Here is a 19,745-nt window from a genome sequence, read left to right as displayed (position 1 = left end):
AATAGTGCTGGGATAATTGGCAAGCCACATGTAAAAGAATGAAACTGGATCCTCATCTCTCACCTTATACAAAAATCAACTCAAGATGGATCAAAGACTTAAATCTAAGTCTTGAAACCATAAAAATTCTAGAAGATAACATCAGAAAAACTCTTATAGAGGTTGACTTAGGCAAGGAGTTCATGAACAAGAATCCAAAAGCGAATGCAACAAAAAGGTAAATAGATGGGACTTAATTAAGCTTCTGCACAGCAAAAGAAATAATCAGCAGAGTAAACAGACAACTCACAGATAGGGAGAAAATTTTCACAAACTATGCATCTGACAATGGACTAATATCCAGAATCTATAAGGAACTCAAATGTATCAGCAAGAACAAAACAAACAATTCCATCAAAAAGTGGGCTATGGACATGAACAATTCTTAAAAGATACACAAATGGCTGACAAACATACGAAAAAACGCTCAATATCACTAATTATCAGGGAAAAGCAAATCAAAACCACAATGCAATACCATCTTACTTCTGCAAGAATGGCCATAATTAAAAAATCAAAAAATGACAGATGTTGGCGTGCATGTGGTAAAAAGGGAATACTTTTACACTGCTGGTGGGAATGTAAACTAGTACAACCACTACAGAAAACAGTATGGAGATTCCTTAAACAACTAAAAGTATGTACCATTTGATCCAGCAGTCCTACTACTGTGTATCTACCAAGAGAAAAAGAAGTCATTACATGAAAAAGACACTTGCACATGCATGTTTACAGCAGCACAATTCGCAATTGCAAAAATATGGAACCAATCCAAATGCCCATCAATCAACGAGTGGATAAGGAAAATGTGACACACATATATAGACTACTACTCAGTCATAAAAAGGAATGAAATAATGGCATTTGCAGCAACCTGGGAGGAGCTGGAGACCATATTCTAAGTGAAGTAACTCAGGAATTGAAAACCAAACACCATTTGTTCTCATTCATAAGCAGGAGCTAAACTATGAGGATGCAAAGGGATAAGAATGATACAATGGAACGGGTGCAGTGGCTCACACCTATAATCCTAGCATTCCGGGAGACCAAGACGGGCAGATCACTTGAAGTCAGGAGTTCAAGACCAGCCTGACCAAAACAGTGAAAGAGGATGCAGTGAGCCAAGATCACATCACTGCACTCCAGCCTAGGTGACAGAATGAGACTGTCTCTAAATAAATAAATAAACAGAATGATACAATGGACTCTGGAGACTTGGGGGGAAGGGGGGGCAGTAAGGGCTAAAAGACTACACATTGGGTACAGTGTACACTGCTTGGGTGACGGGAGATCAAAATCTCAGAAATCACCACTAAAGAACTTATCCACGTAACCAAACACCACTTGTTCCTCAAAAATTATTGAAATTAAAAAAAAAAAAAAAAAAAATTGTGGATAAGGGTCTATGTCCCATCTGAAAAAGAGAAAATGTAATTTAAAAAGAGCCAAGCTGATTCAAGAGAAGTAGAAATAACCTTAGTAGCAAATGTAACTTTCAACTCAATACTTGATGACTACAGAAGGCTCTTTCCTTTGATCTCTTCAGATATAACCACACCTCTGTGTTAGCTGCTGCTGTTTCTTTGGAATGCCTTCCCAATTGTGTCCACCAACCAAAAACAATTATTCTTTTAAAGCCTAACACAAATACTTCTTTTCTCTGGCTCAGCTGCTCCCTCACCTGTGGTCCCCTGTGGTCCCATAGCAACATATCCCACACTACATTTACATGTTCATCTTTCTGTCACTTACCCGACTGCAAGAATTGTAAACCTGCATGAACTGTAAACCAGACTCTTGAGTACGAGCAGAGGCTCTTGAGTCAGACTGCCCAGGTTCAAGGTTTCAAGGTTTATTAGTGGTAAAACCTGGGCAGTTTCAGTTATCTTGGTTTCATCATCTGTGCATTGCCCACAGTAAACACTCAATACATGCTAACTAGTATTACCTACTTAGCACCATGAAAAAAGAAAATTATTCCCTTCTGAATAAGCGTCCCCCTAAAGCTGTATGCTTTCCTCTTAGTTTGTTAATAGAGAAATAGGTGGAAAGGCACGTAGGAAGAACATGTAGCTAGGACGCAGAGTGGATGCCTGTAATTTGATGAGCAGTAGGCAGGCAGCACTCTCTCGCTGAGAGGTAATAGGTAGAAGGAGGATGCATCAGGAATACCAGAGGGCTGCAGACCACAGTAAGGGCTCTGCAATCTTCGTTGAAGAAGGAATCTTTCTTTTTTTTTAATTTTCAGTAAGTTGACCAGGTGTGGGACAGAAACACTGAGGAACAATAAAGCTTGCAGCCTCAAATTATCTGAGGCAAGAACGATTCATCACACCCGCAAACCCCACAGATGTTATGAGGAAGACCAGAAATGCCAGTGAACCCTTCCTGCTGGAATTCCAGACAAATGTGAGATAGCAGAAGAGAAACCCCACACTAAGGCCACTGACACAATGATTCGGTGTAAACTAAAAGATGGAAAGCAAAACCCAATTAGCGAAAGCAGAGATTAAGAATAATTAAGCTTTGGGAGGCCGAGACGGGCGGATCACGAGGTCAGGAGATCGAGACCATCCTGGCTAACACGGTGAAACCCCGTCTCTACTAAAAAAATACAAAAAAAAATTAGCCGGGCGAGATGGCGGGCGCCTGTAGTCCCAGCTACTCGGGAGGCTGAGGCGAGAGAATGGCGTAAACCCAGGAGGCGGAGCTTGCAGTGAGCTGAGATCCGGCCACTGCACTCCAGCCTGGGCGACAGAGGGAGACTCCGTCTCAAAAAAAAAAAAAAAAAAAAAAAAAAAAAAAAAAAAAAAAAAAAAAGAATAATTAAGAATGGTGGCTCACACCTGTAACCCCCGAACTTTGGGATTACAAAGGCAGGAGGATGACTTGAGCTTAGGAGTTCGAGACCAGCCTGGATAAGGTAGTGAGACCCGATTTCTACAAAAAAATTTAAAAATCAGCTGGGTGTGGTGGCACACATCTGTAGTCCCAACTATGTGGGAGGCTGAGGTGGGAGGATCACTTGAGCTCAGGAGGCTGAGGCTGCAGTGAGCTGTGATGGTGCCACTGCACTTCAGCCTGGGCAACAGTGCGAGACTCCATCTCAAAAAAAAAAAAAAAAGAATTCAAGAGAAAAGCTAAAGTGTGGCATACACAAAAGAGCTCAGGCAAATGGAGGTTTCAATTCTGGTTCCCCTTTTCCTAGCCAGCATGACCTTGGACAACCTACTTAGCCTATGAAATTTAATTTCCAGTTAGCTGTATAACGGGGCTACAGGAACCAGTAACTCTTACCTTGCAGAGCAGCTGGCTTTGAAGGCTAGAAATAATGCGTAAGAAACACCTAGAAGATTAAATGGCACTCAAGAAATAGTTGCCACTTTAATAACTACTATCTATAATTCAACGTATAAATATATGTTTCAACAGAGTACTCTATATTAAGCTTAAGGTTTAATAAAGAATTTTGGCCAATCACACCTATAATTCCAGCACTTTGGGAGGCCAAGGCAGGAGGACTGCTTGAACCCAGGAGTTCCAAGATCAGCCTGGGCTGGGCAGCATAGAAACACCTTGTCTCTCCAAATAAAATATTAAAAATTAGCCAAGTGCGGTGGCACATGCCTGTGGTCCTGGTACTCAGGAGGCTGAGGCAGAAGGATCATGTAAGCCCAGGAGGTCAAGGCTGCAGGGAGCTGTGATCACACCATTGCACACTAGCCTGGGCAACAGAGTGAGTAGACCCTGCCTCAAGAAAAAAAAAAAAAATTTTAAATCTATTTTTTAAATGAAAAAAATTATATAATTACATGAAGTGCACTTTTTTTTTTTTTTTTTTTGCCACAGTTAAGGAAGTTTATGGGAAGTATGACAAATTATAAGCAGAAAATCAACAACTTCAAAAAGAGCCATCATCCAAATCTATATGCAAAAAGAGGTAGCAATTGTTACATGAGTTTTTAAATCTTTTAAATAGATTTACACAGATCTCCTACCTGAAGCTGAGCTTCACTCTTGGGATCCAGTGGTCTTCTATAAAGCAAATGCAGATAACCAGAGTCACGATTTCTTTCATTTTGTTCTCTGGCTTCCTCAATACCAGCAAAGCCCTCAAGTAAAGTTGTTTTCAGGCTACTTATATCTCCATGAAGCGACTAGAAAAAGTACAATAATGTGTTGATACAAAAAGTTGTTAAGTCCAAACCTTTCTGTTTGGATCAAGGAAGGTGGTGTTTCTCAAACACTGAACACAATGAACATATGAATATACTTAACTCATGTAAAAAAAAGAATTTAACTGTTTAGAAAGACACTAATGTTCTTTTTTGACATTTATTTTTCATCTCCATTAAAAAAATACATTCTAACGATTGAAAATGCAGAAAATACAAAAAGCATGGGCAGCAGCTCTAATACTACTATGTGAAGATAATTACTGCTAACACTCTAAAGAACTTTCCTCTTTCCAAACATGCTATTTAAGACCCGAACTCTGCAATCAGACAGTCTAAAGCAGAATCCTGGCACCACGACTTGCTAAGTGGGTGACTTTTGACAAATTTACCTAAGCCTCAGTTTCCTGACTTGCAAAATAGAGACAGTAACAGTATGTATGACACAGCAAAGTTGTGGAGGATTCAGTGAGATAATACAAGTGATGTGTTTGGCACTAGTTCCTGGCACACAGTAATAAGTAGTAATAACAGTAACAATAATTAACACTATTAACACCAAACATTTAATATTTTCATACTGCATATGTCCTAAAATATCCTTTTTAAAAAATCTAACACTTTAAGATAGTAAAATTTCAAATATACCTAAATTAAATTAACAACTATAATAAACTTTATGGAGTGCACAGCATGTGTCAAAGGAGTAGAAACTCACTCCACCTTATGGATGAGAAAACCAAAAAAATAGAGTAACTAGGTTAACTTGCCCAAAGTCACATAATTTATTAAGTGCTGAAGGTAGGATCTGAACTCAGGGATTCTAGGCAAGCTACTCAGTCATGTTAAAAAAAACAACAACATTGGTGGTCCTTGAAGAAATAAAAGTAAATACACCCATGGAGTATTAGGAGAAAAAAAAATTGTTAAATGCAATTCAACTCAGGAAAAGTATCCATAAACACACACCTCTGTGGTCTCTTTAATCTCCAAAAGAAAGGTATGCAAGTCATCTGATTCTGTTCGCAGCATCTTCATTTCCTCAGAAGTGCCCACTTGGAAACAGGCTTTGGAAGTTCGGGCTTTTAACTCTTCCAACTCCTTCTGAAAGTGTGCAATCTGTAGAAGCCACAAGTGAGGAACTACTCAGTCTGAAGGACAAACAGTAATGTCACTGCTACTGTGCTTACTAACTGCTCAGACTGCTGGGATGGGTCATGCTTCAGTGCTAGAATGAACTAGTCATATAGGGCTTGGCACTCTGACCCATTCAAGTCTGTCAGCTACTTCCAGAAAAACATCCTCAGGAAGCAAATTTACCTCCTCCCCAATTCCAGCCATCACAGGATCTGAATCTTTCCACTGATGTCCCTGCTTTTCTGCAACAGCAGGCTGAAGTGACTTTGCCTGAAATGGAAGGCAAAAGGTTTAAAAATTGATCCTATACAAGCCATAGCTGCTTTTTTTTTTTTTTTTTTGGTGGAGTCTGGCTCTGTCGCCCAGGCTGGAGTGCAGTGGCGCAATCTCGGCTCACTGCAAGCTCCGCCTCCTGGGTTCACACCATTCTCCTGCCTCAGCCTCCCAAGTAGCTGGGACTACAGGCACCCGCCACCATGCCCGGCTAACTTTTTGTATTTTTTTTTTTTTTTAGTAGAGATGGGGTTTCACTGCATTGGCCAGGATGGTCTCAATCTCCTGACCTCGTGATCCACCAGCCTCAGCCTCCCAAAGTGCTGGGATTACAGGCGTGAGCCCCCGCGCCCGGCCCAAGCCATAGCTTCTACACGCAATTATATCAGTGCCTATTATAGGGAGTGGTGCTCCTGTAACACAGCATTGTTTCTTCACTCATTCTAACGAACCCTTATTTATAGGATCTCTACTTTGTGTAAGGCAGGTTCTAGACAGCACAGATAGAGGTGAACAAGTAGATGAGGGCCCAGTTCTCATGGAACTTACCTCCTACTGGGACACGCTAAATAATAAAATATAAACACATCTGATCATTTCAGTTGGAGAACAAACAGGAAAACATAAAGAGAATAAAAGAGGGCACTACTTCAGATGAGATGGCCAAGAAAGCCCTCACTGCGGGCTGCCATCTGAACTGAGGCTGCAAGCAGAAAGCAAGCTATGGGATCTGCAGGAAGCACCTGCCAGGCAGCAAGAAAGGGAAGTGCAGAGGTCTCAAGGCAGGAGAAACCTTGGCAAAGAAAAAAAGTAAACATGGGCTCTGTGAAGTCAGGGCAGACGCTGGAGAGGGCAGGGGTGGGGTAAGGAAGGCAGGCCAGGATAGATCATGTAAGGTCACTACAAGGAGTCTGGGTTCTATTCTAAAGGTGCTGGAAAGCTACTACTGGTGTTTTAGGAGAGTTTAAATCTCCTTTATGATTTAAAAGATCTCTCTTGCTGCTATCTAGAGTGGGGATAGCAGAGAGAGTAGTCGAGAGGTTAACAAGGTGAGAAGTGGCAACAGCTTGACACAGGATGCTAGCAGGGGGACAGAGCTGTGGCCTTATGACATGTGACACAGCAGAGGGTGGAGCTGACAAGACCTCCTGCCAGCCTGGACTGGGGACAGGTACCATTGAAGAGAGGGATCTAGGATGCTTTGGGGCTTGGGGCTTGTGCAAACATCTGGTTTGTTAGTGCTACTTATTCATTGGAAAAGGACTAGCCTCTAGAGGAGACAGAAATCAAGAGTTCTGCTTTAAAGATGCTATAATTTGAAATGCCCTTTAGACTATTTGATACTTACAACGATTAACACTAAAGAGGTCTTAGACTGCATCAGCATTCATTAACAGCAAACATTTATCTGACAAACACTGTGTGTCATGCATCATGCCACAAGCGTGAACTGTGACCTGGGCACTTACTATGTACCCAGTACAGGTGTGTGTTAGGGTAGGAGAAGGGTTGGTTAGGGGGACACAGAAAGGAAAAGACATAACTCTTGTTCTCAGGGCACTCAAGTAATCACATGGGAAACGGACATACAATTCTCTTTACATTACACCATAAAAATAAACTGAGATGACGGACTACAAATCTAAATATGAAAGATAAAATAATAAAGCTTTTAGAAAAACATCTTTTTGACCTTGAAATAGAAAATGATTTCTAAAATAAAACATGAAAAACATTAATCATAAAAGAAGAAAAAACTGATATACTCGCCGGGCACGGAGGCTCACGCCTGTAATCCCAGCACTTTGGGAGGCCGAGGCAGGTGGATCACGAGGTCAGGAGATGGAGATCATCCTGGCTAACACCGTGAAGCCCCGTCTCTACTAAAAATACAAAAAATATTAGCCGAGCGTGGTAGCGGGTGCCTGTAGTCCCAGCTGCTCGGGAGGCTGAGGCAGGAGAATGGCATGAACCTGGGAGGCGGAGCTTGCAGTGAGCCGAGATGGCGCCACTGCACTCCAGCCTGGGCAACAGAGCCAGACTCCATCTCAAAAATAAAAAAAAATAAAATAAAATGATATACTCAACTGTATTAAAATGAAGAACGTGTATTCATCGAAGAGACCAAAAAGACAATGAATAGACAATTCACAGTGAGAACATATTTGCATTGTATGTGCATGTATGCGTGTGTATTCAAGGAACTAATTCTTAAAAATCAGAAGGAAAAAGCCAGGCAATCCAATAGAAAAATAGAATAAAGACATGAACAGATACAACATAAAAGAAAATATTCAAATGGCCAATAATCATATTTCAAAAAGCTCAATTTTGCTAATCATTAGAGAAATACAAATTAAAACCACAAAACAATACAACAAAAGATGAAAAATACCAAGAGTGGCAAGTATGTGGAGCAGCCAGAAATCTCATACACTCTTGGTGGGAATCTACTAATGAGGAATACATGCAGAGTCTATGATACAGCAATCTCACTCATAGGGATACACCCAAGAGAAACCTGTACATATGTTCACTGAAGACATCACTGGAACAGTCAGAGCAGTACTACATACAATGGTTTAAACCTGGAAACTACTCAAGTCCCATCAGAGTGGAACAAATACTTGTAATATAATCACACAATAAATTCCATACAACAATGACATGGATAAATCTCACAAACATAATGTTGAACAAAGCAGCCAGATAGAATACATAATGTACAATTCCACGTGATAGGAGGTACAGGCAGGCTAACCTCATCTATGCTATTGGTAATCAGGAAACCAGCTACTCTGGCAAGAGTAGTGATTAGAAGGGGACAGGTGAAAAAGAACTCTGGGGTTCTGGCCTCCGCCTCCCAGGTTCAAGTGATTCTCATGCCTCAGCCTCCCCAGGAGCTGGGACTACAAGTGCGCCCCACCACGCCCAGCTAATTTTTGCATTTTTAGTAGAAACGGGGTTTCACCATGTTGACCAGGCTGGTCTCAAACTCCTGGCCTTAGGTGATCTGCCCGCCTTGGCCTCCCAAAGTGCTGGGATTACAATCGTGAGCCACCGTGCCTAGCCAGGTTCTTGTAAAATTCTGTTTCTTGATCTGGATGCTCGTTACCAAGGTATGTTCAGTTGGTGACAATTCACTGAGCTGTACAAGTATCATGTGTACTTTTTTCTATGTGTATTGTATACGAATAAAAAATTAAAATAGCTAAATGGCTTTTATGACTATACAAGTATTCAAACCTCGCACTTTGGTATTTACTATCACATAGTCCCAACTACTACGTCCAAGGTCTGAATTCTAAAACATGAAAATTTATTTTATTCAAATGTATGCTTTGGGCAGTAAATTAATAAACACAAACATCACAAGCTGAATTTAAACACACCTGGGGAGAACCTGGCTTTGCTGCTGGAGGGGTTATCCTGGGCGACTTCTGTACCATTGAGGGCATAGGGCTTGGACTGCCCTGAGCAGGTCGTCCTGCTTGAAGAAGAACTCAGTTAAAATATACAGCATTTATTACCTTTATTTCTCCTATCATAAATGTCCTTTCTCCAAATCTAAGAAATCAAGTTACACATTGCCCCTGGGCCCACTTTCATGATTTACTTTAAAGAGTGATGACCACCAGCTGTGCTAGCCTTTGTTCTAAGACAATGAAAAAAAAAATTAAAATTTTAGGAGCCAGGTATGGTGGCTCAAACCTGTCATCCTAGCCTTTTGGGAGACTGAGGCAGGAGGACTGCTTGAGCCCAGGAGTTTGAGATCAGCCTGAGCAAGATGGCAAGACCCTGTCTCTATAAAAAATTTTAAATATTAGCCGACGTTGGTGGTACATGCCTGAGTTACTCGGGAGGCTGAGGTGGGAAGATCACTTGAGCCCGGGAGGTAGAGGCTGCAGTGATGTGCCTGGGTGACAGAGTGAGAGTGTCTCAATAAAAATACAGTCACTGCAGGTACTCTCTCTTCTGTGCTTCTTTTTTTTTTTTTTCTCGCAACAGAGTCTCGCTCTGTAGCCCAAGCTGGAATGCAGTGGCACATCTCAGCTCACTGCAATCTCCGCCTCCTAGTTTCAAGTGATTCTCCTGTCTCAGCCTCCCGAGTAGCTGGGATTACAGGCACCTGCCACCACACCTGGCTAATTTTTGTATTTTTAGTAGAGATGGGGTTTTGCCATGTTGGCCAGGCTGGTCTTGAACTCCTAACCTCTGGTGATTCACCTGCCTCGGCCTCCCAAAGTGCTGGTATTACAGGTGTGAGCCACTGCACCCCACCAAACAATTCTTTTGCCTGTGTTTCTTAAAGAACTGTTCTGTAACTGCTCTTCATGGAGGGCAGACTCCACATGAAAATAAATGCCCAAGAGCAAGACATGTTCTTTGAATCATTAAGTACACATAGCTCCATAAGAAGTGTCAGAGAGAAGCATGGCAGCATTTAAGCCAGAGCAAATCTCCCAATTCAGAGTATGAAAATCACAGCACATTAATCATTAATGCATGATACAGGAAGCAAGAAAAAATAACCTTGTCCAACTATGTTAGTAGGACTCTTAACACTTAAAACTGTTAATCTGAGAAGGCAGGGCTGAGGTCTAAAGTTGTCTGCTTAAAATCATACCTGATAGTGAGGGCAAGACTGAGGACTTCAATGGCACGGAATTAGGTGATGCTGAGAGAGGCGTGGGATGGCTTAGTGGTCCAGAAGCAGCTGGCTTGGAGGCAGAAGAGAATGGCGGCATCGAGGGTGCGCTCTGGGAGCTACTAACAGGAGCAGAGGTAGCCGTGACAGTAAACCTGAAAAATGGCAGCCCCAAGGTCTCAGAAGAGCCTGCTAGAAGATTCTTTTACACTAGCATGAGCAATGTCATAAAAAGATAACTTATTATCTTTTATGTTAACTTACAAAGATAACATACATTCTGCCTTCAGGAAACATAAATGTTTAGCTATTTCTTATAAAAGGTGAAAGCTGCAAGGAAATATTTCTCTTATTGTCTGTTTATTTAGGAATTAATTATTCAGGGGAAATATCAAGTACCTAACTTGAAGACAAAACTAAGTTTATCACAATATGAAATACCAAGTTGATCATGATATGAAATGCTATTGTTTCCAGCTGAGTTTTAAACTTGAGGTGGGACACAATTATGCTCAGGACAGTTAGTACTTTCTCTTACCAAGGAAATTACTGAGAACTCCTTTTGAGAGTGAGCACCTTCTCTGGGGAGTGAAAAAGGAAGAGGAATGCAGGTCACTGTCTTTGGGATACTTATGGCCTAAAAGAAATGTAAAGTCGGCTCCACCTAAAGAGCAAAAGTCTGTAGACAATCTAAACATCCAGCATTAGACGACTGGTCAGATAAACTGTGGTGCAGCCAGCAAAATGGAACACTATGTAACCCTTAGCATGAAGTGGATATGTGCCAGTTCAGTACTAACAGTAACTGTGGCGGTGGCACCACCACTACAGCAACAACAGATAGGACAGGCAAGCAGGGAAAAAGCTGGTAGTACTTATATTTGGTGGTTATCTTGGGAGGGGTTACAAGATATAAGGGACTGCTTCCCTCAAAAAGCTTACATTCTAGTGGGGAGAAAAGAACAAGCAGATAAAAAAGTAAATAAATAAGAATGAGTGAGCTGCAGGACCCAGATCTGGAGGAAACTGGATACCAACCTAAGAATTAGCAGTGAGCAGCCACGGGACTTCATAGGGACTGTCAAGCAGAAGAATCACCTAACGATTTACAGTGTCACAAGATGACTTTGTGGCTGTGTAGACAGCAGCTCAGAGTGAGTTAAGGGTAGACACGGGAGGAAAAAAGACAACAAGGGATTCATTTCCCTTCCAGGATGCATATTCTGGATTGCTTCTTTTTTTAAAATAATATTTCCAACATTTGTAATGTAAAAAAGCAAAACAAATTATCTGAATATAAATCCCTAGTAGTCAAAAAAAATAAAACAAAATAAAATGCTAGCTAAGAGACACTTCTGGACTCTATCCACTGATGAAATGTCAGCTTTTTATGTTGGCTGAATTTCTGTCATTTGCAAGTATTACTCTGGGTAAAAAATTCTACTCAGTAACTCCTCTCACAGCGACTCTACTTCTAGCAAATAACATCTAATATTTCTACTCAACCCACAGAAGAATCAAACTTTAGAAGTGACTTACTTTTCACTCAGGTTGACTTTGACAGCAGAGGTTGAGGGTGGGAAGGAGGGCTTCACTGCTATATTTGGAGCAGACACACTTGGCACTGGTGTACTTTCTAGGGTAGGCTTAAAACCAGATGATCCAAAGGAGAATGAGGCAGCTGATGGACCTGTGGGAGACGCTGCAGGGGTGAGGGCTAGGGAGGCTTTAGAAGGGGGAACAAAAGAGAAGGTTGATGGGCCAGGGCTCGGGGCTGCTTTGGAGCTGTCAGAGCCACTGGAATATGAAGACAGCTCCCCAGTGACAGTAGCAGATGACTTCAAGGATGAAGAACCAAAGGAGAACACAGTGGGGGCTCCACCAGCAGGAAGCAAAGAAAAAGTGGCAATGGGAGCAGCAGGTGATGAAGGTGGCAGAGAGGCAGGGGCTGCAGCTGCAGAAGCATCCAGTTTCTGTGGGGCTTGAGAGGAGGTCGGGGTAGTGGGAGTACTTCCTGCAGTGACAAAAAAGGAAGGAAAATGTTAATACCGTAACAGTGAGGTTGACATAATAGAAAGAAAGTGGAAAAGAATTTGTGGTAGAATGAAGTCAGGAATGTTACCAGTTTAAGAAGCAAAAAGAACAGATGGGAACACAGTTAATACTGGAGTTTTCAGGTGGCATGAGATAAATGAAACTGAAGGAAAACTAAGAAAAGACATTAGAATAATTGGACTTCACGGACTTCTCAGTGCTACTACGGCACACAAAACAATTTAGTCACTGCAACATTTCATTAACAACTGGGAAAAAGTTTTAATTCAGACTTCCACCTTATTTCACTAAAAGTAATTCCAAATAAATACACATAGAAAGTCACACAAATACATGTATCTCAAAACAAAGGAGACAAATTGACAGATGTTAGGTCTCAGAATCTGACACCTTGATAAATTTAGAAGTGACCAAAAAAAAAAAAAAAAAAATCACAAAGGGAGAAGGTTAAGATTTGTGTAAAAAATAGCTACTCAGGTATCATAACTAAATGGTAATGAACTAAAAAGATCCACAGCAAATGACAAATAAGATGTTTTCTATTTTTTAAAAAGCTCATACAAATTGAGATTTTAAAATTTCAGAACTAATAAACAGGGAATCTAATTCACATAAACACATTTAATCTCTCTCATCAAAGAAACATAAACAAGGTACATTTCTAATTTGTCCTCTAAATTATAAGAATTTAAATACATATAACCCCTTATGTTTGGATGGGTAAAACAAGCCTGAACCTTTTTATCACTGGTAGGTGACTTGTAAATAAGTTTTTTAAAGAAAACATTTTGGCATTGTATAAAAAACCATAAAAAATAGACCCAGTAATTCCTCTTCTAAGAATAAAGCTTACAATAATAATGCAAAAAATGAAAAAGAAATTTAATGCAATCCAAATGGTTAGGGGGAAAAAAAAAAGTCAATGGAAGGCTGGGTGCAATGGCTCATGCCTGTGATCCCAGAGCTTTGGGAGGGCAAAGCAGGAGGACCCTTTGAGTCCAGGAGTTTGAGCCCAGCCTGGGGAACAAAGTGAGACCCTGTTGCTACAAAAAAATACAAAAAAATCAGCCAGGTGTGATGGCTTGTGCCTATAGTCCCAGCTATCTGGGAGGCTGAGGTGGGAGATCACTTGGACTTGGGAGGCAGAGGCTGCAGTGAGCCAAGATCCTGCCACTACACTCCAGCCTGTGCAACAGAGTGAGACCCCTGTCTCAAAAATGAATAAATTTTTTTTCTATTTTCCAAACTTTCCATAAGGTAAAAATATTACTCTTTAAATTAAATAACCAACTAAATAAATAACAAAGGAATACTTTGTGTCAATATTTTCTATTTACATTAATAGTTAATAGAGCTTGGCTGTTCCAAATTAGCTAAGATGGCAATTTATCTTCATGGAAGACACTATGTCTAAAGCAATGTAATAATACTTAGGATACAAGTATGAAAATACCACTTTCTGAAAACAAAAATCCAAGTAAACTGTCACTTTGATGAAAGTATAATAATGCAAGCAAATCTATTAACACTTCTTTATACAACAGATACAGAACCAGCAACAACTAACTTCTGTAAAGACACACATAGATGTTAAACACTTCCACGCATATTAGGTAAACTGACATGAAAAATATATACCAGACCCTAAAGAAATCATTAGCATTTTTTCCACTGAAAACGAACTGATTATTGGAAAACCATCATGCTACTACTACTTCTGATCAATACTGCATTCTTGGAACTGCAGTGTAGAAACAGGTGGAACCATAATGTCTTCTGAACCCATGGAGTAGGTGTTGGCTACACTTAGCTGACAGGACAGACACTCCCCCTGCAGGGGCTCTATTACACTCATCTGAACACAACTACTACCTCTGGACAAACTGTGAAGGAAGAGGGGAGTTTCTCTAGGAAAGGCTAACAGTAAAACTGGCCTCTGATTGTGCTCCAGTGTTGAATGCGCTAGTAGCAAACACTCAGAAACAAACCTCGTCCTACAGGCTCCTAATCTCACAGGCTGCTCTGCTTATTACAGACACACCAGGCAGCTGGGTATAGGTAGTTCATGGTACCCTTATTCATGGCTGAATAAAGAGGAAAAAAAAACCCAACACAAAGAGTACACACTATGAATAACGGACTATCCTGATACAACACTCTGCAAGCCATCTGGTGTATCACTTGGGGTAGTGCTGCCAGTTGTTAGGGCCTAAGTATCTGAGTGGCTCTATTTGGGATATACAACTCACTGTGCACTGCGATGCAGTGAGAGAATATACCCCTAAGTATTGTTAACCTTATCCAAACCAACTGGTCATACATTTTTGCTTAGATAGGAAACTGGTCATAATAGAAGAAAAAAAATGTATTAGTTATGTACTCACAGAATTAAAAAAGAGAAATATTAGTCAAATTTGAATATATGAAACAATGATCTTTTTAAAAGTTTTATATTTTCTGGTCAGGCACAATGTATCATGTCTATAATCCCAGCACTTTGGGAGGCTGAGGCAGGAGGAACACTTGAGTCCAGGTGTTTGAGACCAGCCTGGGCAACATAGTAAGATCCTATCTCTGGCCGGGCGCGGTGGCTCAAGCCTGTAATCCCAGCACTTTGGGAGGCCGAGACGGGCGGATCACGAGGTCAGGAGATCGAGACCATCCTGGCTAATACGGTGAAACCCCGTCTCTACTAAAAATACAAAAACTAGCCGGGCGAGGTGGCGGGCGCCTGTAGTCCCAGCTACTCGGGAGGCTGAGGCAGGAGAATGGCGGAAACCCGGGAGGCGGAGCTTGCAGTGAGCTGAGATCTGGCCACTGCACTCCAGTCCGGGCGACAGAGCGAGACTCCGCCTCAAAAAAAAAAAAAAAAAGATCCTATCTCTATAAAACATTTAAAAAACAGCGGCATATGGTGGCACATGCTTGTAGTTCCAGCTGCTTGGGAGGCTTAGGTGGGACTGCCTGAGCCTGGGAGAGCAAGGCTACAGTGTGAGCTGTCATCATGCCACTGCACTGCAACCTAGGCAACAGAGTAAGACCCTGTCTCCACAAAAAAAAAGTTTCTTTTCACAAGTGATACAAATGTCACTGTAAACATTTTTAAAATACAGACTAGTATTTATATGTGTGCACTCATTTTCATGGAGGATAGGTACCAAAGTGTTGACTGTGGCCATTGCTTGATGACTGATGGGCTTTAAGTGATTATGATTTTGTATGCTCTCATTTTCCTCCAATAAATATCTATTACTTAAGTAATGTTTCCAAAAGGAGAAAAAAAACCTCAAGAAAATATAAACAACAAAAATATCCATGTTCCCTTCACCTAGAAATAACCACCATTTAGATTTTAAATTCATCTCCAAGTTTTTTTTCTATGTATGTTTTTTTCTCATACAAAAAGGAACACAGAATATAGGGTTTTTTTTTTCTTTTTGTGATGTATTCCACTCACTCCTTCCCAGTCAATAAATATAACATTTATAATTGTTACATGGTATTTCACTGTAAGACTAGACAATCATTTCTTTAACCAACCCCCATGATTAAGCACAATGTCTTTTGGATGCACATCACATAACACAGGGTCTTAGAATACTGTTGGTAAACGACTGGATGCAAACCATCTGGTTGACCTTCCCTCATCTCTGAAGTCAAGTAATGGCTGCAGAATAAAGCTTGAGGGTAGGGAAAGGCAAACATGTGCATGCACGTTCAAAAAAAAGATGAGCGTGTGCCTTCCTAAGACAGCCGAGCCTGGTAAAGATAATCACTACGTGTCTTCACACCATGTTGGTTCTTGGAAATACTCTTGTGCAAGTCCCATGGTATTCCCTTATTGATAAAGCACGCAGAGGCACATACCTGGTGACTTGGGCTGTCGCTCTCCTTCCAATGAAAGTCGCTCCGGTGTTTTGATGAGAGACTTAACCCCAGGATTTTGATTAATCATATAAAATGGACAAAGCACACCATCTGTTGAAAGTAACATGAGAACTGGAGTAGGAGGAAGAGTCTTTTCATCATCTGTTAAAAAAGAAAACAAAAGCAATAAAAGAACCAAGTCAATTTAAGGGCCTGAGGCCGGAAGGCAAAGACTGCCCTCAACACGAAGAGGGTTTAAGGGACTCATCTGAATAGCAGCTCAAGTTAGTTTGTTCTGATTTTAGACCTGAACAGTCTTCCATGCACCAGCTAAAGAGAGCTCCTGCCACTATCAGATCACCACCATCCTGCTGGGCCCTGCCTAGAAGCTCCATCAGTCCCCCAGTAGCTCTGACTCTCCCAAAGGTCCCTCAGTTTTTACGAGTGTCTCAGTGTTCAGGAAGTAGGCTTGGCATTCCCCTGACCAAGACAAGAGTATCTAGGAAGTACTTGGGTCATTAGGAAAATGAGACTAGACTCTTTGGAATGGACAGGACACAGAAAGATGAGTCAAACTACTTAATCCTCATTCACAGTTGAATGACAAGTATGTATTTTATCAATTAAGGTTTCAAGAGAATCAGAGCAAATGAGCTAATCAGAACAAATACTCCTGCCTAACCAGGGAAAGAACAAGCAACTTAACGGTGCCTGATGGGGACACCTCTCTAAACTTAAGTACCAGATGGCAAAGACTGTTTCTTTTGTGGCACTTTTACATTTCAATGACTACAGCATAGCCAAGCTACTGCAGGGAAGATCTATTCAAAACACATATCCAGGCCCTGTTTGGAAACCATGGGCCTGAGGTCTCTATTTTCTAATCCTTGCCTTCAAACCAAGTACTTTGGTATGTGCAGTACCAGATTCGGGTATTGCTTCTTTGGGAGGTCACCAGGGAATTGGACTGGACAAAGAAACCAAGCCATAAAATCCTGGCTTGTTCTATATTTCAACCAGGTTCTAAGTACACCCAGACATGTGCAAGTGTGCAAACATACACCCACACATACACACAGTGTCTGGCCTTGGTCTCATCAATGAATATCCATTCAAATCAGTTCAGTGTTGTCACAATACAGCCTGTATCACTCTTCAGGTAGAAATGTGCTGCCAGAAGCTACAAGTGCCCAGCAGAGTAGACTCTGTCAGTAACATTTAACTGGTGTTTCAATATTAACCCTAACTAGAAAGAAGACTATTTCTGCACTAATTACCAGGCTACACTTACTGATGGTGATTTCCACTTGGTTCGTATAGTCTACGGCAACTCCCATGGGCAAGGAGTCATCACTCTTGTCTGTCACGGGCAATTCGGCTCGACTAGAATCCTCCAGTAGCCAAGATTCCCAATTAATCTAAAAAAAAAAAAAAAAAAAGAAGAAAATGCCACGGTGGTTAGAGCTTTGCATTGGGTCCTCCTAGCATTGTTCAAATAGGAGAGAACAGAGATGCCTCACTTGGTTTAGATGTATGTGTTGACTAGGAAGGAGGCTATGAAATCTGGGAAGATGGTCTAAAAGCCAGAAGTACCCCCAACAAATGGGAAGTTAATTTTCCAAATCGACCCCCTCTCTATCTGTTCCTGGTGTACCAAGCCCCTGCCTTGTGAATAATCACTATCATGAACACTTTCTGAGGTGCGTTCCATGACAACTAGGTAGACTGCTGACCATGAGGGATAAATCCAACAGCTGCAGTCAGCCAGTCAATACCTGCTCCTAGACATTTTGGATTGGGACCAGGAACTCCAGCTCATCTCTACTGGAGTCTTTCACAGAGATGCATCTAAGGCTGGCCTGTGCTCAGATGTCCTGTGTGCAATCGTCTATAGAGATAGAGATAACCTTAGTTCTTCTCTTTCCAGTTCTTGGTGCCAGTTCCTCAGATTGGTCAGCTTTCCTGTCCCTACAGTCCTTGAGAAACTACTAAGTCTTTCTAGTAAACTCCCTTTTTGCTTAAGTTTGCTTGGATAGGCTCTGTCCCTTCCAACAAATGACTCTTGGTTTTTAAAATCACTAACAGTTTGCCTAACTTTCAGTGTTGACCAGACTGGGAAGCATGAATCACAGGGGAAGAGTGCTTAATGACTAACAAAGAAAAACAGGCTGGATGCAGTGGCTCACGCCTGTAATCCCAGCACTTTGGGAGGCTGAGGCAGGTGGATCACCTGGGGTCAGGAGTTTGATTTTTTGTTTTGTTTTGTTTTGTTTTTGGAGGAGGGACGGAGTCTCGCTCTGTCACCCAGACTGGAGTGTACTGGCGCAATCTCGGCTCACTGCAAGCTCCGCCTCCTGGGTTCACGCCATTCTCCTGCCTCAGCCTCCCGAGTAGCTGGGACTACAGGCACCCGCCACCATGCCCGGCTAATTTTTTGTATTTTTAGTAGAGACGGGGTTTCACCGTGTTAGCCAGGGTGGTCTCGATCTCCTGACCTCATGATCCGCCCGCCTCGGCCTCCCAAAGTGCTGGGATTACAGGCGTGAGCCACTGCGCCTGGCCTGGGTCAGGGGTTTGAAAGCAGCCTGGCCAACATGGTGAAACTCCATCTCTAGTAAAAATATAAAATTAGCTGGGCATGGTGGTGCGCAACTGTGGTCCTAGCTACTTGGGAGGCTGAGGCAGAAGCATCACTTGAACCCAGGAAGCAGAGGTTGCAGTGGGCTGAGATCACACCACTGCACTCCAGCCTGCGTTACAGAGTGAGAAAAGAGAAGAAAAGAGAAGAGAAGAGAAGAGAGGAGAGGAGAGAGAAGAGAGGAGAGAGGAGAGAGGAGAGAGGAGAGGAGAAGAGAAGAGAGGAAAAGAGAGGAGAGGAGAGGAGAGAGAGAAAGGAAAAGGAAGGAAAGAGAAAGAAAAGAGAGAGAGAGTGAAAGCAAGAAAGAAAGAAAGAGAAAGAAAGAAAGGGAAAGCAAGCAAGCAGTTCAGGAAAGAGAATGAAATCACACTACGTGACTTAGCTATGGAGCAGGTAACAGACACATTCACATTAAACAAAACAATCTCAACTTTTAAAAACAATCTACAGTTAAGATAAAGACGACTTAATCATTGTAGGGCAGAATGAGACGACTTAATCATTGTAGGGCAGAATGCAGTTTTACAAAAGAGAAGACACAGATGACAAATGGAAGGATACTAAGGGAAAGGGTGGGAGTGCTAAGACAACTCCTCTCACAAAGTGGAATATCAAGAGTTACCACCAGGCCGGGTGCCGTGGCTCACGCCTGTAATCCCAGCACTTTGGGAGGCCAAGACGGGCAGTTCACTTGAGGTTAGGAGCTTGAGACCAGCCTGGTCAAAAAAGCAAAATTCCATCTCTACTAAAAAATACAAAAATTAGCCAGGCATGTTGACGCAGGCCTGCAGTCCCAGCAACTTAGGAGGCTGAGGCATGAGAATCACTTGAACCAGGGAGGAGGAGGTTGCAGTGGCACCACTGCACTGGGTGACAAAGTGAGACTTGGCCTCAAAAAATAAAAATAAATAAA

At 41.8% G+C, this 19,745-nt stretch overlaps 1 protein-coding gene across 5 annotated transcripts in view; it reads right to left on the bottom strand.

Annotated features, from left to right (window-relative positions):
* Positions 1–19,745, bottom strand: part of NUP214 (nucleoporin 214) — a 112,455-nt gene that overhangs the window by 79,283 nt on the left and 13,427 nt on the right. Inside the window, exons 10-17 of one of the 5 annotated variants that reach the window (XM_033194190.1) lie at positions 17,486–17,612; positions 16,195–16,356; positions 11,812–12,286; positions 10,252–10,427; positions 9,017–9,114; positions 5,535–5,621; positions 5,184–5,333; positions 4,038–4,196 (exon numbers count right to left, since the gene is read on the bottom strand). In XM_033194190.1, the coding sequence (XP_033050081.1) occupies positions 4,038–4,196; positions 5,184–5,333; positions 5,535–5,621; positions 9,017–9,114; positions 10,252–10,427; positions 11,812–12,286; positions 16,195–16,356; positions 17,486–17,612 (1,434 nt within the window). The remainder of the gene's footprint in view (positions 1–4,037; positions 4,197–5,183; positions 5,334–5,534; positions 5,622–9,016; positions 9,115–10,251; positions 10,428–11,811; positions 12,287–16,194; positions 16,357–17,485; positions 17,613–19,745) is intronic. The other 4 variants (XM_033194208.1, XM_033194212.1, XM_033194220.1 and 1 more) reach the window with 4 other exon arrangements.

Source organism: Trachypithecus francoisi, unplaced genomic scaffold, assembly GCF_009764315.1.
Source record: "Trachypithecus francoisi isolate TF-2019V2 unplaced genomic scaffold, Tfra_2.0 Contig01585, whole genome shotgun sequence".
NCBI lineage: Eukaryota > Metazoa > Chordata > Mammalia > Primates > Cercopithecidae > Trachypithecus > Trachypithecus francoisi.
This window is presented reverse-complemented; position numbering and strand designations above follow the sequence as displayed.